Below are 15685 nucleotides of genomic sequence, written 5' to 3'. Positions count from 1 at the left end.
AAAGGTTTACCCAAAAACGAACATTATTTTATGATTTACTCACCTTCATGTCATTCCAAACCTGTATGACTTTCTTTCGTGTGCAGATCACAAAAGATATTTTGAAGAACGTTGGTAAGCAGACAACATTGACCCCCATTGACTTCCATTGTATGGACACAAAACCACTGAAACATTTCTTAAAATATCTTTTTTTGTGTTCCACAAAAGAAAGATCAAGATACAGGTTTTGAATGACGTGAGGATGAAAAAAAATGACACAAATAAAAAATGGGTGCTTAAATAATCTTTAAAGCCCTGTAATCTCACCCCAGTAACAACCCTGAGACAGACTGGCCCACATGTGATTGGCAACATGTCTCTCACACATACATGCGCCCACAATCGCATCACATCTAATCGTGTCCCATCAGATGAATAATCGTACTGGAAAACACCTCACACCATCTGCGATCCGAATAACTTGTATGATACAGTACAAACAAAAGGGAGATAAACACATCTGTGGTGTGACTAAATGCTAATGACAGAAATGAAAGATCTACTAATAAAACTAGAGGCACATCTCTGTCCTGTGCTCGAGGATGCTCAATTATATTTTGTGGGTTGCTAAGTAACAAACAAGATGCAAAGGCCAAACTCCTCAAGCACATAGATGGGTGTGCACATAAATCCTTTAAAAAGTGTTTCAGTGTGGAAGTGGGGTGGGCCAAAAGGTTGACTGTAGTTGATATACTGTAGATGGTATATATCAATGAATTATAAAAGAGGCGATGCATTTAAAGAAGTAGTTCAGCCAAATATATTAATAAATAAATAAAATTCATCACTTACCCTTATGTCTTTCAAAACCTTGTCTTTCATTCTTGGAACACAAAAGGAATCGTAAAGAATACTTCATATACAAATAAACTAAAGTCAAATCTGCTGAATGTGTATTCATATGTTCATGTCATATGCCTTGTTAAGATTTCAGAGCTTGAGAATAGAAAATATTATCAATAAGCAATAACTTCAGCAAGTCATACAAGTTTACAGTGTCCCAATGACAAATCACCTTATGTTTAAAAAGTAAAAAAAAGGCAAATAAAGGTTAGTGTGTGTATAGACACAGAGGGCACAGTAACCTGACAGCCGGTCAGTGCAAGTCTGTCTCTCTTGAGTAAACAGATGCTCGGATTCAGATTTGTACACTCCCTTGTGCAATAATCTGTCAATGAAAACACGCCTCAAAAACTTTACACTCAATATGTGAACACATGCACAGACAGCTTGTCAAACCTGGTTGAGCCAGTGTTGCTTGGAGTACTCAACTCAACTTTATTTTATTTTATTTATTTTATTTTATATTTTTATAAAATATACTCAAAGCAATACTTAGCTTAACAAATGACAGTAGTATTAAAATGAATTGCACAGAGTATTTTAACATGACTTCAGCTTTAACACCATTTACTTTCTAAGTATATCTCCCTGCACAGTCTTGTTATATTGAATATTACATCATATCTGTCATCCAGCCAGACACAGGATGTGGTTTAGAGGCTTTACCCACTGGTTATCACACAATCTCACCGCTGCTGGATAAAAGTAGTCTAAAGAGCAAACAAGACAACAGATGCTTCATTTCTAATGGTGTTTTATTACACAAGATAATCCATAGTCATTTTTATAACAAATAAAACAAACACATTACAGCTGTACAAAATGTACAACTACAGCCTATAAAAAATTAGACGCTTTAAAAACAGATCATACATATTCACAGATTCATTAAAAATAGCATTTTATCTTATAAAAATACATTATATGTCAGAAAACATGAAAAGGATGGATTTTAGAAACTGTAAGAGAGTAAAAAGTGGAATAGATGGACAGAGATGTGACAGATGGAGAGAAGAAAAAGACGGACAAGATGGCGTATCGGCAAAGATGACGAGAACTTTCAAAAAAACTTCAAGAAATGAACCTATGACCCTGTTCAGTAGGGAAATGACAAAGAATAAAGAAAAACATATATTTTCTGAGCACACACACAAAGTGTGTAAGTGGCACATCCATTATCAAGTTGGAAAGCCCAAGACAAACTTGAGATTTGTTTTTGCCAGTTGGTTTTGCTTTGTAGTGTGTGTTTGCCGAACAGTTTGCGAGGGCTAGGAACACTTCCATACACACACGGCCAAGCTTCCACCAAAAAACATGTAAAGTAAATTCTTCATTTCGTGTGTGATTTCAAAACCAAAGCCCTCGCCAATAACCACATGCCAAGAGCTTCCAAACTTCTTATCCATGGACTCTTTTATCATTTTAGCAGCACTCTGTTAGGAAAGAAAAGGCACACATTGGATCTTGTTTGGTTCTTCTTGATGGCGATGAGATTAAAAGGAGATTGAATCTCACATTGTTTGCCAGTTTTGCCAAAATATGTATTGAAATACCAGAAAATAAGTATTGATCGTATCAAAAGTAAAAAAAAAACGTTATTACCTCATTATTAGTGGCAAACTTTTCACATGCTGTAACGCACAGCTCCATGGTCTCCACCCTCATCTCTTCAGACATATCTGTGTGCTTTGGAAAAACAAATGAAACTTGATACAGTTTGAATCTTTTATATGTGATAAATGAAAAAACAAGGATCATCCGGTACAGAGTCCAATTCATTCATTCATACCCGTATAAGAGGGAAGCTATGCAGTCTCTTGTAGTCTGCCTCATCTTTCTTGCTGTCAGCAGTGTCTGCCATTGTGTTCTCTTCTGGGTGAGGACACAAGAACGGGTTTGCCGGTATTAAAAAGGTCACATGAAATGTATCTGACCCATATCCTAATTCCATTCATCTTATGACTCTGTTGCAGCTGGATCGTTGGTTAGCATTAACAAACAGACTCTATAGCTTGTTGTTGTTGTTGTAAAATAATCATAATATTTACAATAAAACACAAATGTCTAAATTCAAGCCTGTTTAATGCCTGATAAAGTATTTTCCTTATGAATGAGGTTTTACCACACAGTGACAGGTGGTACTGTAATACACATAATAATATATCAAGCAACATTAGACAGTACGATAGCATAACAGTGTTAAAACCATGACATTAATATAATCCAATGTTAAAACATCAGCGTTTATTATAATAAAAGTACCATGATTTAAAGTGAAAAGCAGTCATTATAACCAAACAGCTAGCAGGCTAGCATTGTTAGCTAACCTGCTTGGCTAGGTTGCTATGCCCTGCCATTACAGCGTTTTCATTGACTACTTGTTTAACGTTGTATACTATTTAATGAGACAAACAGGATGAGACGTTACGTACCGTAATGAAGGGAAAATGAAGTCCGATGCACTTAAAACAACGTCGCTAAGGAGACATGTCCACCATGGCAACCACTCCTACGCGACAGTAGCATACGTAGCCCCGCCCCCTCCAAACGTTATTTGTCGTGATTGGTCCGGGGACCTGTCATTCATTCATTCACTCGGGCAATAAAATAAAATAAAATAAAACAAAACAAAACAAAACAAAACAAAACAAAACAAAACAAAATAAAATAAAATAAAATAAAATAAAATAAAATAAAATAAAATAAAATAAAATAAAATAAAATAAAATAAAATAAAATAAAACAAAACAAAATAAAATAAACACATCACAACATTTCTATAGCAGCACAGAAGTGCTATTAAAAGATGTTATATTTCAAGTCCTTCTTAGCTTTAACATTTTATTCAAGTGTTTTTAGGACTCCAAATCCTTTACTCTTAACTTTTATGAAGACTCTAAAATCCTGGCTTACATCTAATTTTGTTTTGTGTGGTACATCAGAGGACACATAGTAAACGATGATAGAATTGTCATTTTTGGGTGATCTGTGTCTTTAAGCTTGATGTTTTTAGGCACAGATGCGGTCTGTGGCATATCCCCACATAACCCTACTGCAGTCTGAACAGAGGATGAATCCTGCAATCTAAATGACAACAGCTCCAGAGACCTTCTGCTGCACAGGACCCATTACATTCATCTCTGTGTTGTTGTTGTTTTGTCTTACTCTTCCCTGACCTGTATTAAGCTCCAGTCACATCTGTGCCCGGCGGGTGATTTCGGTTGTGCCCCAGATAGCTGACGCTGATGCACAGAACAGCTTACTCTTGCAGTTCTGTAGTTTTCTATAGTCATTTATTTCTGTCCATAAAAACAGCCAAAACAAAAATGATCATAATTTTACCAAATTTTCAAGAAATGTGCATAAGCAATAGATGTGCATTGCGGTTAAACAGTAAGTTAAATATAAAAATTTGAGTTTGTGTATTGAGTCTTTTTATTGCATTGAACAGTGCTGATATGTAGGCACGTCATCTCGCTTGATCATCTAAAAGCTTTTTGTGAGTATCCCACAGAGACAATGCTTTGATTTCAGTTTTGTGGATTACATGGGATTTTCAGTTTCTAGATAAATTACAAATAAAAGCAGGGGGAGGGGATAATCTAATCTCTTATTGGAGCACAAATATAAGAGTAGGTTAAGAATGGTACCTCTGGAGGACAGTAATGGAGATGAGAAGAACTGAGAGATGCTGAGATGAAGGAAGAGGAGAGACAAGAAGAATCAATAGAGTGATGGAAAGGCTTGCAACAGATGGGAAACTGTTAAAAATGGCTTTTATACCGGCTGTGCTGTGGAGGAAAATGAATAGGACAAAATGACACTCACGGTGCGTTACTACCAACCTCAACTACTTCCAAGTATCACTACATGAACGTGTGTAAGAAATGCTGTGGGGAATAAAGGCATTGATCATCATCTATGATTCAAATCTATATTTAGTTTTCTTGTAAGAATTCCGAGCTGGCTTTTTCATGGTTATGAATCAAGCAATATTGGCAAGATAAAATGGCAAAGTCCAAGTGTTGTTTAGAGGAAAAAACAGAGATGTATGGAGAGAGAAGTAGGTAAAGGATATGCAGCAGGGGTCAATGTGATTGAGGGGGGTGAATAACACACATCTATAATTCAACAGCAGCATCCTGAAGAGAGAGAGAGAGACTGCGGTTGCAAGCAGGCAAAAGCCTTACCCAGAAATCACATGAATTTGAATTATTCAAGCTATTGAAAAACAACATAATTTAGTTATTGTGCACATACAACAGAGTATTATTTTCTGTTTGTGTATTAGTTCCTTTGTTTTTGGATGTAGTGGAGTAGGTCAAATATGCCTAAAAGGGACAGTTCACCCAAAAATGAAAATTCTGTCATCATTTACTCACCCTCGAGTTGCTCGAGATATTTGGACAAATGCTTGTAACCAAACAGTTCTAGGACACCATTGACTACCATAGTAGGAAAAATGACAATTGTAGTTAAAAGTGCCCCAGAACTGTTTGCTTTCCTACTATCTTCAAAATATATTCTTTTGTGTTCAAAAGAACAAAAAAATTATCAAGCAATTTTTCCTACTATGGTAGTGTCGTGATACGCGGTGGAGAAGAAGAACCCAATTGCAGGCAGGCGGTGATGAAGGGGTTAACAAAGGGGATATTTATTTAAACAAAGAAACACAAAACAAAGACCCACGATGGGGTATAAAACAGGACAATAGGCGAAACAGGACATAGACTAATTAACACTAAACTAGAACAACACTAGACAAGAACTACACTAGACTTAAACTGGGGTAACTCACATACAGGAACAAGACGTGGTGTTTTCAAAGACATAGCGCATGAACAGCAGACAAGCAAACATAGTGAATACACAATGAACGAGCACAGGACAATGAACACGAGGGCATTTTATAGGGAAACACAAACGAGGGATAATAACATAGGGCAGGTGGGAAACATTAGACACGGCAGGGAAGCAATACATGAAACGAGAGGGGCGGGGCCAATGACAAGACACGAGAAAGCACATGAGATGTAAACAACTCATGGCTTTCTCACATAAAACCTAAGGGCTCCGTCCCGATCCTGCCACACGACTAGAAATTCAGAAACAAGAAGGCAGGACCGTGACAGAGCCCCCCCCCTTAATGAACACCCCCAGGTGTTCACCAAGGGGCTGACAAACAAGACATGACAAACTGGGAAAAAGACAAAAACCAGACAGACATGGTGAACAAGACAAGGGGCAAACAAGACAACAAAACCAAGGGATTGGGGTGACTCAATAAAAATAACAAAGATGGGAGGGGGGGTGGGGACGGACAAGGGCTTGTGGGGGGAACAGTCCTAGTCCCCGGCTGCGCTCGAGGGCACGGAGTTCTGGGGGACTTAGGGGAGGAAGTCCTGGGGGGAACCGCCGACTGGAAAGTCGATGGGACAAGGCTGGCCGCCGGCTGGAAGGCCGGCTGAAAGGCCGGCTGCTGCACCGGCTGGGCAGGACAGGACACCAGAATGGGTTCCGGCTGCACCGGACTGGAGATCGGACTGGACACTGGACTGGACATCGGGCTGGACACCAGACTGAACACCGGACTGGACACCGGACTGGACACCGGACGAAACGCTGGCTGGGACGCCGGCTGCTGCACCGGCTGGGAAGAGGCCCACGCCACCCGCCGCTGCCTCTTCTTCTTCAGCTGAGCCACCCGCCTGGAGGTCGGCTGAAGGAAAGAGGCAAACAGCACGGCTGGCTCCGGCTGGGACTCCTCAGACGTGGACCCCCAGAATGCTCACCTCCCCCGCTTGCCTACGAGGCTGGTGGACGGTGGAGAGGCTGCAGAGGTTGAGGAGGATAGCGTGGCGGTGCCCACAAGCCTGATCTGCAGGGAACCACCCTCCAGGATCGTGACCAGTGGAGATGGGTAACTGGTATATGTTGAGACCGTGGACTCCGATCGCTCCACGGCAGACAGCCACACGGCGTCGAAGTCCAGCGGCCTCAACGCCCTCATCTCCGCCCTCGAGAGTGGATTCCTGAGACCGTAGTTGAACAACACCGCAAGCTCCTCCTCCCCAAAGACGCCATTCTCTGCGACGTCCAGGAACCTCTCCACATATTCATCCACGCTCTCGCTCCCCTGGCGAAGTCCACAGAGGAGGCGAGCTAGGTGGGATCGTCCAGAGTTCATGCTGCCTACTGGGTTCTGCGATGGCTCGTTCATTCTGTCGTGATACGCGGTGGAGAAGAAGAACCCAATTGCAGGCAAGCGGTGATGAAGGGGTTAACAAAAGGGATATTTATTTAAACAAAGAAACACAAAACAAAGACCCACGATGGGGTATAAACCATAAAACAGGACAATAGGCGAAACAGGACATAGACTAATTAACACTAAACTAGAACAACACTAGACAAGAACTACACTAGACTTAAACTGGGGTAACTCACATACAGGAACAAGACGTGGTGTTTTCAAAGACATAGCGCATGAACAGCAGACAAGCAAACATAGTGAATACACAATGAACGAGCACAGGACAATGAACACGAGGGCATTTTATAGGGAAACACAAACGAGGGATAATAACACAGGGCAGGTGGGAAACATTAGACACGGCAGGGAAGCAATACATGAAACGAGAGGGGCGGGGCCAATGACAAGACACGAGAAAGCACATGAGATGTAAAAAACATAAACAACTCATGGCTTTCTCACATAAAACCTAAGGGCTCCGTCCCGATCCTGCCACATGACTAGAAATTCAGAAACAAGAAGGCAGGACCGTGACAGGTAGTCAGTGGTGGCCAAGAACTGTTTGGTTACAAGCATTCTTTCAAATATCTTTCTCTGTTTTCAAAATAAAGAAATTTATACAGATGTTCAACAACTTGAGGGTAAATTATGTGAATGTTTCCCTTTAAGATCAATAGAAAATCTGTGAGGCCAAAGTGAAAATGTTATAAACGTTCAAGAGAGGCTTCAATTCAGTTTCTCTCTTTCACACATAAATACAACTTTATATAGACAATGCAACCGTCGTTTTCATCACAGTTTTATTTTCATCCACATTTTTCACAATATCTTTGTAGATCCGTGGTGGTGCACGTATGAAGCAGCACTAACAGTGACATCACAGCTGATCATCAATCGATAGCGGTACTCAAATAAATAGACAGGCACTTCCCTAATCTTTCTCTATGATAGCCAAGGACAATGCAATGGGAACACGACAAGATGCTGTGAGATAGTAAACACTGTTTTGCATTCCTAATTTTAAAGTGTTAATAAAATTAAAACATTTTTTTTAATTTGATGCAGGATAATATAAAAGAAAAACGTAAATGTTATCTAATGATGAATGAATGGAATAAGGGGTTGTAAAAAAATATTGGTGATGGGAAAAAAGTCAGTGCATTTTAACTTGTTTTGGAATAACATGCACTTATACATTTTTTTATTATAATATCAAGTATGTGCTTTAAAGTAAACAGTGCCAATTTAGATTTCATGTTGAGTGACATTGTACTGTTGGGGTACTGCAGTGGACAGTAACAGAGACAGTAATATAAACAAAGACATTGAGACTGCTTTGCAAGACACAAAAGCTCCACTTTACACAAAAAATGAGACAAGCGTGTAGATAACCACATGAAAATGAGCCAAGTCTTACATAAAAATCTCTGAAGGAACCACAGTGCAGTAATGTTCATAAAAAAACAACACCAGACAGACCTTAAAGCTTTTGGCGACAGCTCTACAGATCCAAACTAACACAAGCAGATCTCTCCCCTGCAGCATACTCGAGTGTAGATACATACCGATACAATTGTCATATTTGACATTTCAAGACTCTCTTTGTCTCATCTTACCCCGTTTCTCAATAAAGAAAGACCCCGCTCACTGTCGGGGATGAGAGGTCTGAACGCAAGGATCCACGGGTTCCTTCACAGCCCCCCCAAAAACATCCACGTCACGATCAGTCCAAGGCACCACGTTCCCGAGTAGTGCTGATTCTGCGCAGGCTGCCAAAGCAGCGACTTCCGTGGGTGACAGCACGCGGTCCCACAGGTTAAACAGCGACAGCTCTCCAACCAGAGCTTGGGATGCGTCAAACCGCCCACCGAGGGTGTCCTGCACCAGAGCCAGGGAGAGTAGGAGGGTTACACATGGACAAACACAATATGGCACATTAAGACTCTTCCAGCATTAACCGACCCACTTACCTGTTCCTGTCCCAACACCAGCAGGCCCCCGGATTTGATCGGATGCCACGCTGACAATCCTTCACCCCGTCCTCTTAATTTACCGCCCTGGTATGCTTTCCAAACCCCGTCCCGTAGAGTCCAACTCACGCAGATGTGCTGCCAGATGCCCTGGGGCAGTGACAGGGGCAGCTGTGCCACCTGCGAAAGACTCGTGTTAAAATAAGTCTGCAGTCTGTGCAGTCTCTCCTTGAGTGCAATGGGTCTTACCTTATCGTTGATGAGAAGTTCAGCTGGGTTATGGATTCCTTGCAGCAGGACAAGTTGGTTTGGTTGTTCCGGCACCGCGTAGGAAAACGGGGTTCCGATTCCGCGCTCGGACGGTTTGAGCCACAGACACGCTGTGAAAGTGTACATCTCTGGAATATTCCGCCGGACTAGCCCGTACATGTAGTTAGTCCGCACAGGGAAGGAAAGTTTATACCCTTGTGGGTAGCTGTAATCTGTAAAACCTGGGAGGCGAGAGTGAGAGAGATTGAGTTTGTGAGAGTGAGAGAGGCAAAGAGTTGTTGTAATTGAGTAACTAGCTTAGTATGACGCACACAACCGAATTACTTGTGACGATTATTAGGTTTTCAACATGTCCGACAGCCTCTTCATGCCAAATTGCAGGTATTCATAATCTTTTTATATACAAGCCTCTATATCTTAATCCAACACCGGATTAATTCCCTTTGCCCCTAGTTTGACCCGTCCTCCATTCTTACTCTGTTCCAGCTCTGAAATACGCTCCTGCAGGGTGTTGATACCCTGGTCGATGTGCTGGTGGTGGCCCTGGGTCTCTTTACGAAGATTCTTCCTCTCCTTCTCCAGCAGCCGGATCTTCTTTTCCAGCTCTCCCTCCAGATCCTCCACGGGTCTGCCGGGTTCGCCCACCACGACGCTACCCACTGTGCTGGAAACATGCTCGGTGTGGTTCAACGCAGCGGGGCCTATCTCCAGCTGGGAGAGAGAAAAATGAAGGAAGGGAAATCATTATTTAACTCATTAGTGTGAAACCCAGATGAATTTGCATCTAACGAACATTATTAAAGGACTCTATCCCAATATCTAAATTTAGGTGGCTGGATGATGCTTCACACATTATAATCTGTGATTCTTTTGATTCTCTTATAATTTATTAATCTGTATATTTTACCCAGGAAATGCGCAACAGAGCGCAATGGAGGCACTCAGCAGGTTAGACGCATAAAAACTGAGAACATTTTGTGAATTTTTTCTGAAAATCTATACTTTCTAATATAATAATACTTTTTAAAACTAAAAAACAACTAGTAGGATTGACTTAATTTTTTATTTGCAGTTTTCTGCAAGTTTCTATTATTTTTAATAGCCTATATTTTTGTTATTTCAATTTAAATTTAGCAATTTTGTTATGTTGTTATTTTATTTCGTTTATTTTACATATTGCTGTAAAAAAACTGTAATTTTTCGAAACCGTTTTATTTTACAGGTTTTTGTAGATGTTTGAAATACTGTAATGAAAAACCGTAATGGACTGCAAATTTACAAGATGGTTGTTAAATAACATGAAAAATATATTATTTTAATTGAATATGGTATTTTACTGGCGGGATTTTTTACAGTGTAAGCCTAATTTATTTAATTTCCGTTTTAGATGAATTTGTTAAGTTAATTTTTGTATTTATAATAATAAATTGAGTAGTAGCCTGATTGTATTTCTTTCAGTTTAATGCTGAGGTAGCATTTCTTTTTTCATGACATTTTTCTTTTTTCATTTTTCATTAGTTTTTTCAAATAGTATTTACACTGATATTTTATTTTAATAACAGAATAATAAAATAAATGTACCGTTTATTTCAGTTAACAGACAAAATATTTTAATAACCTTATATGGTTACTATTTCCTTGAAATTTTTACTTGTACCATCAAATCTGAAGCATTTTTACATTATCATACCAACCTCCAGCTTCTCTATACGGTCTTTCAGCTGTAATATCGCTCTTTCCAGTTCCTCCACAGCCCGGGCTGTCTGCAGCTGCACCGCAACCGAACCGCTCACATCGTCCCCGGCCATGTGGCGCCGGTTCCCCGCCCAGACTCCCATACTCCTCTCGTGGAGACTTGTCTCCTCCAGCCCATTCTCACACTCCGAGAGCTTCCCGGTGAGCTCGGTGATGGTCTTCTGGTCCACGAGGATCTGATCGTTCTGTTGCATGACGATCTGCCGGAGCTCCTCGGCGGTGGTGCGTAAGTTCCAGTCCTCCTCATCCCCGAACGGGTCGTCAGCTTGTTGCCTCAAAGCCCTCGATTTGCATTCACCGATGGGAACGGGAGTGCAAATAAGTCGATTGAGAGTGAACTGTTTCGGACTCGGGCCTGTAACGTCACCGGTACTGAGTTCATTGAGCGTTGGTATCTCAAGGCCGATGTCCAGTCCGCCTCCTTCATATGATTCAGCACCATGGAGAGCGCCCAGCGGACCGGCGCGAGCGACGGATCCCGCGAGCGGCTCGAGGAGCGACACTGTGCGGTTGTCTGATAACGCTTGGGGCGCGGCGGCGGATGGTCGCGAATATACGCTCGCGATAATGCAGATGACCGCGCCAAGAAAAGCCAAAAGGCCAGCTGCGACTAAAACCACGACGAACTTCATAGCGTCACTTTAGATTTACAAATCAGTGTGAACGATTAAAGAACGAAATTTAGTTTTAGCTAAATAAAATAATTTGTTTAAAACGATCTAACGTTGTTCAACACGTCTCGATGAAGTGACGCTCGAACGCATCCGTTATTTTTCTCCACTCTCGGCAGCTGAAACAGTCTCGCGCGTTCTCTGTCTCCTCCTCTCTGTTGCTAAGCGCCCCTCTGGATGGTTACTATGGCTACAGCTCGCGCGAAAGAGGGCTGTGAGAGACTGTGATGAGAATGCGTGATGGGTCACGTTGATGTAAACAGTTTGTTCTCATCATCATTTGTGAATGCTTTGGCAGAAGATGTGCAGGAGAACAGGCTGGGAGATGACAGGGAAAACTGAACATTATAATGTTAAAAAAATGTGATTAATGGCCACATGTTTTTATATTAACTCATCAAAATAATTGAAGCCAGCACTAGGCAATATTTAAGATGAGGTGATGTTAAATTACTTTGAATTTAAGTAGGCCAATATATACAATTTAAGGGCAAATAAACGTACGTTTTGAGTTTTTTAAGATTAAATGGGTTGAGTTTTGTTTACAGTGTAGATTAATAAAGAAAAAAAGAACACATTTTTCTTTATTTATTAGACGGCTTTTGTTTTGTTTGAAAAACACATGGACAAGTTACAGCTTGCAATCAAATTTGTGTATATGACTAAAACAGTTATAAGTGCATCAACCTATAACCCTATAAATATGCACATTTTTCATTTAAACCAAAATTGTTTTTATTCTACTCCAGCATGTTTTGCTTGTAGCGTATTACAGTCTTCTTGTTATTCCAAACCACCTTCTATCCCAAACCTTAACCTTAGACTTTGGGTAAACAAACACATAGTCACACATAGTCAAATACACGTAGCCCTCCAATCAACAAAAATGACCTTTTAATCCATGGATAGACGTAAAGGTCAGACAAGATAATCTATGTGGAAAAAAGCAAAATCACAGTCTTTCTATGCTCCCAAACATCAGTGAAGACCAGATGCCGCTTCTTGTTCAGTTAATGTAGTTCTGCTTATGTTATTAAAGCTATAATTGTTCAATATAAATAAAAAGATATCCACGGTTGCATCGAATCGCTGCATGAAAATTACACTTTCTCCACAGAGAAAAACAGACATCCGATTGGCAGGTCAGAAGTCCAGCCACTCAGCCATGTAAACACAGTTAGATGGAGAGATCTCGCCCCCTTCATGGCAGTCATTGAACACCTAAGGGAAAACGTTACCATGGTTACATCATTGCTCCTTTTTTACTATAAGAAACCATTTATTTACTCTAGAGAGCTCTAAACACTCATCATTGGAAATAGAGGGTAAATCTATAGCCCACATAAACCTAAATTAGGTCACAAATGTATGAATTTCATTTCAATTAAAAAAAATCGAATAGCAAAGTTAAGTTTACTGGACACAGTCCACATGGCGTTTTGACCAGGCCAGTCGGTTGAATGATGGGGTTCACCCCCCTGTAGAGTTTCATCTGTCCGTCGACACATCCTACTGTCCCCTCCTTAGCAGCGATTATAGTCATTTCCACCTTCCCATCAAAGATCAGTGTGTTTAAGATGGTCTCAATGTCCTCCATGGACAGATCCACCTAAACACAGGTGCAGGATTAAACATACAGGCTTCCTCACATGACATGAGCAGCAGAATAATAACACGATAAACCCGCTATCATGTCATATTCAGATTCTCACTTTGCTGATGCCAAGCTCACAGATGTACTTCCAGACTTCATGAGATGTAGCAAATGAGCTGTTTCTCTGCACCATGGGGCTCTGCTTACTGTCTCTTGCTGCTTCTGCCTATAGAAACACAAACATTTCAAAAACGACAGATCAAGATTACTGTCATTCAAAAATTATTTAGGATTAAATTATTTTGTAGTTCAGATAATCAAATACGCCAAGGTCTTAAACGAACACTTAATGATAACATGACAACAGACATCAAGAGGTATGTCAATGCATCATCGCATTGACTGTCATCTCAATCATTTACGGACCATTTGCAGTGAACATTTTTCTTTTAGAAATTCATTAGTAAACTTGGTTCCGCTGGAGTTTCATGAAGAACATGTGCGGCACAGACACTGAGCAAAATGAAACGATGTAAGGTTCTAAGTAACATCTCACCTTACTCTGCAGGAACTTGAAGCACTGCTGGTTCAGCACCTCCACAAACTCGGACTCAAAATCCTGATCACTGTACCACGCCCCTCCTGTTACAGAGCGGTCGGGCTGCAGGTTATACAGCATGTAAACCTTCTTTTTAGAGGCCTGGATGAAAAGAAAAATGTTTTTTTACACCCAATGCCGCAGAGGTTACTGCTCACACGAAAAAAACAAAAAGTGTAAAAAAACCTTTATTTTGAAGCCACTTTGGTTCTTTTCCTCAAATGCATATGATCTACATGACACTACACACTTATTTTCTAATGATGTTTTTATAGATTTTACATTTGTATATTATAACAAGCCTTGTCTTCGAAATAACGAGTGAAGTACTGGGGCTAGATTAAAATACACAAAGTTTGTTTTATTTAATTGTACTTATTTTTGTGAGAATTTGTGGGCATCAACTTACCGCTACAGATTTTACTGCTTTGATGAGTTTCTTACTCTCAAGGTTCTTAAGGATTTTGTTGATTTCTGTCAGGGGGAGGTTACTCTTATACCTTATGTCTCGGCTCCAGATTCCTTTAAAAGCAGAAAACGCAGTCGATAACAAAGCCTTAATAGAAGCCAATACAGGAAGCAAGAAGGATATTCACCTTACCTTTATTCCCAGCATCCTCTATGATCTGGTAAACTAATTTTTCTTGATTATCAGAGCCTTTTACTTTGCTGCAAAACAAACATACAAAAATGATGTAACAGATGTGGACATCCGATGCATCTACGAGATATTTAACTTAAAAATAGGTGCACTGCTGCTTTAAGACAAGCAGAATTTTAATAATAGAGCTTGCTCTCACCTGGCAGATTGTCCATCTTTGAGTCTGTATAACAGGCCATTGCTGCTTCTGAGAAGGTCTAACTGCCCCTGAAAACACAACAGCAGAACCTGACATGAGTATAAAGGGCAGGAATTTAGTATTATTCGCTGTCATCATCAACAGCTCACTATCTCACCACGGACAGCAGTCTGTTGATGGCAGAGGCTCGCTGCTGCGCCTCCACGTGTGGCATGTCATTCTGAATGACCTGGTCTGTGATCCCATGTGGAAACTGCTGACAAAGCTCTTTTATCCTTTAACAGAGCAATACAAGATGCATAAACTATATTCACACGAGCAACAGCGCTACTGTATTGCATGTCAATAAACATATTGATGCTCATACACAGTAGTATTACAGTGTGTGTGACACTGCTTTTCAATAACAATTCTATATACATAAAGTTAACATATAGCAACTAACATTTCAAATACAACATTGCAAGCTTTTTTATCTCTGCCAAAAAACGCGAAATAAGGTAGGAATTAGGTATTAAGGTTAGGTAAGAAAATCTGAAAACTAACGCTGCACCAGAGACAGCTGTAAGTTACTCACCTGTTCTCGATATCAACCGGATCTGTTGACTCTTTTTTTACTTTAACTTCAGTCATTGTTCATGTGAAATAAATGGCTTGAGATTAAAGTAAGGAGACCGCAGACAATGCTGTACATTTAAATATCCATTTAGAAATAAAGATTCAAGCAACGCGGTGTCAACATTTCAGCGTGCACTCGCGCTACTGCGACCACAAGGAACTTCCGCTTCACATATTTAGTAGTCCAAGGTTATGCCTGTATGAAAATTTTGTGACAGATGTTGTACACGTATTATATATATATATTATCTTTACATTAAATAAATAAAAT

The 15685-nt window shown here is 40.4% G+C and overlaps 3 protein-coding genes across 4 annotated transcripts; all 3 read right to left on the bottom strand.

The window, feature by feature from the left end:
* Window positions 1-1628: 1628 nt before the first annotated feature.
* Window positions 1629-3500, bottom strand: dnal4b (dynein, axonemal, light chain 4b). Of its 2 annotated transcripts, none has more exons than XM_057325972.1 (4): window positions 3318-3500; window positions 2675-2754; window positions 2488-2571; window positions 1629-2318 (listed from the first exon to the last, which is right to left on the bottom strand). In XM_057325972.1, exons 2-4 carry the CDS (start codon window positions 2744-2746, stop codon window positions 2154-2156), a joined length of 321 nt encoding a protein of 106 aa, XP_057181955.1. In that variant the 5' UTR covers window positions 2747-2754; window positions 3318-3500; the 3' UTR covers window positions 1629-2153. The 2 variants fall into 2 exon arrangements, with proteins under 2 accessions (XP_057181955.1, XP_057181954.1); XM_057325971.1 differs by having other exon boundaries at window positions 2675-2757; window positions 3318-3499.
* Window positions 3501-7932: 4432 nt separating this feature from the next.
* Window positions 7933-11959, bottom strand: nptxrb (neuronal pentraxin receptor b). The gene is made up of 5 exons (XM_057326513.1): window positions 11073-11959; window positions 9855-10089; window positions 9358-9599; window positions 9109-9288; window positions 7933-9016 (listed from the first exon to the last, which is right to left on the bottom strand). The coding sequence occupies exons 1-5, from the start codon at window positions 11763-11765 to the stop codon at window positions 8783-8785; spliced, it is 1584 nt and encodes a 527-aa protein (XP_057182496.1). The 5' UTR covers window positions 11766-11959; the 3' UTR covers window positions 7933-8782.
* Window positions 11960-12377: 418 nt separating this feature from the next.
* Window positions 12378-15607, bottom strand: polr3f (polymerase (RNA) III (DNA directed) polypeptide F). Its single transcript, XM_057325849.1, has 9 exons — window positions 15374-15607; window positions 14954-15071; window positions 14797-14864; window positions 14598-14665; window positions 14406-14518; window positions 13955-14098; window positions 13517-13624; window positions 13222-13413; window positions 12378-13025 (listed from the first exon to the last, which is right to left on the bottom strand). Exons 1-9 carry the CDS (start codon window positions 15427-15429, stop codon window positions 12948-12950), a joined length of 945 nt encoding a protein of 314 aa, XP_057181832.1. The 5' UTR covers window positions 15430-15607; the 3' UTR covers window positions 12378-12947.
* Between the last annotated feature and the right edge of the window lie 78 nt (window positions 15608-15685).

Source organism: Triplophysa rosa, linkage group LG25, assembly GCF_024868665.1.
Source record: "Triplophysa rosa linkage group LG25, Trosa_1v2, whole genome shotgun sequence".
Lineage (NCBI taxonomy): Eukaryota > Metazoa > Chordata > Actinopteri > Cypriniformes > Nemacheilidae > Triplophysa > Triplophysa rosa.
Note: the sequence above shows the minus strand (reverse complement) of the source record. Positions and strands in the feature narration are given on the sequence as shown.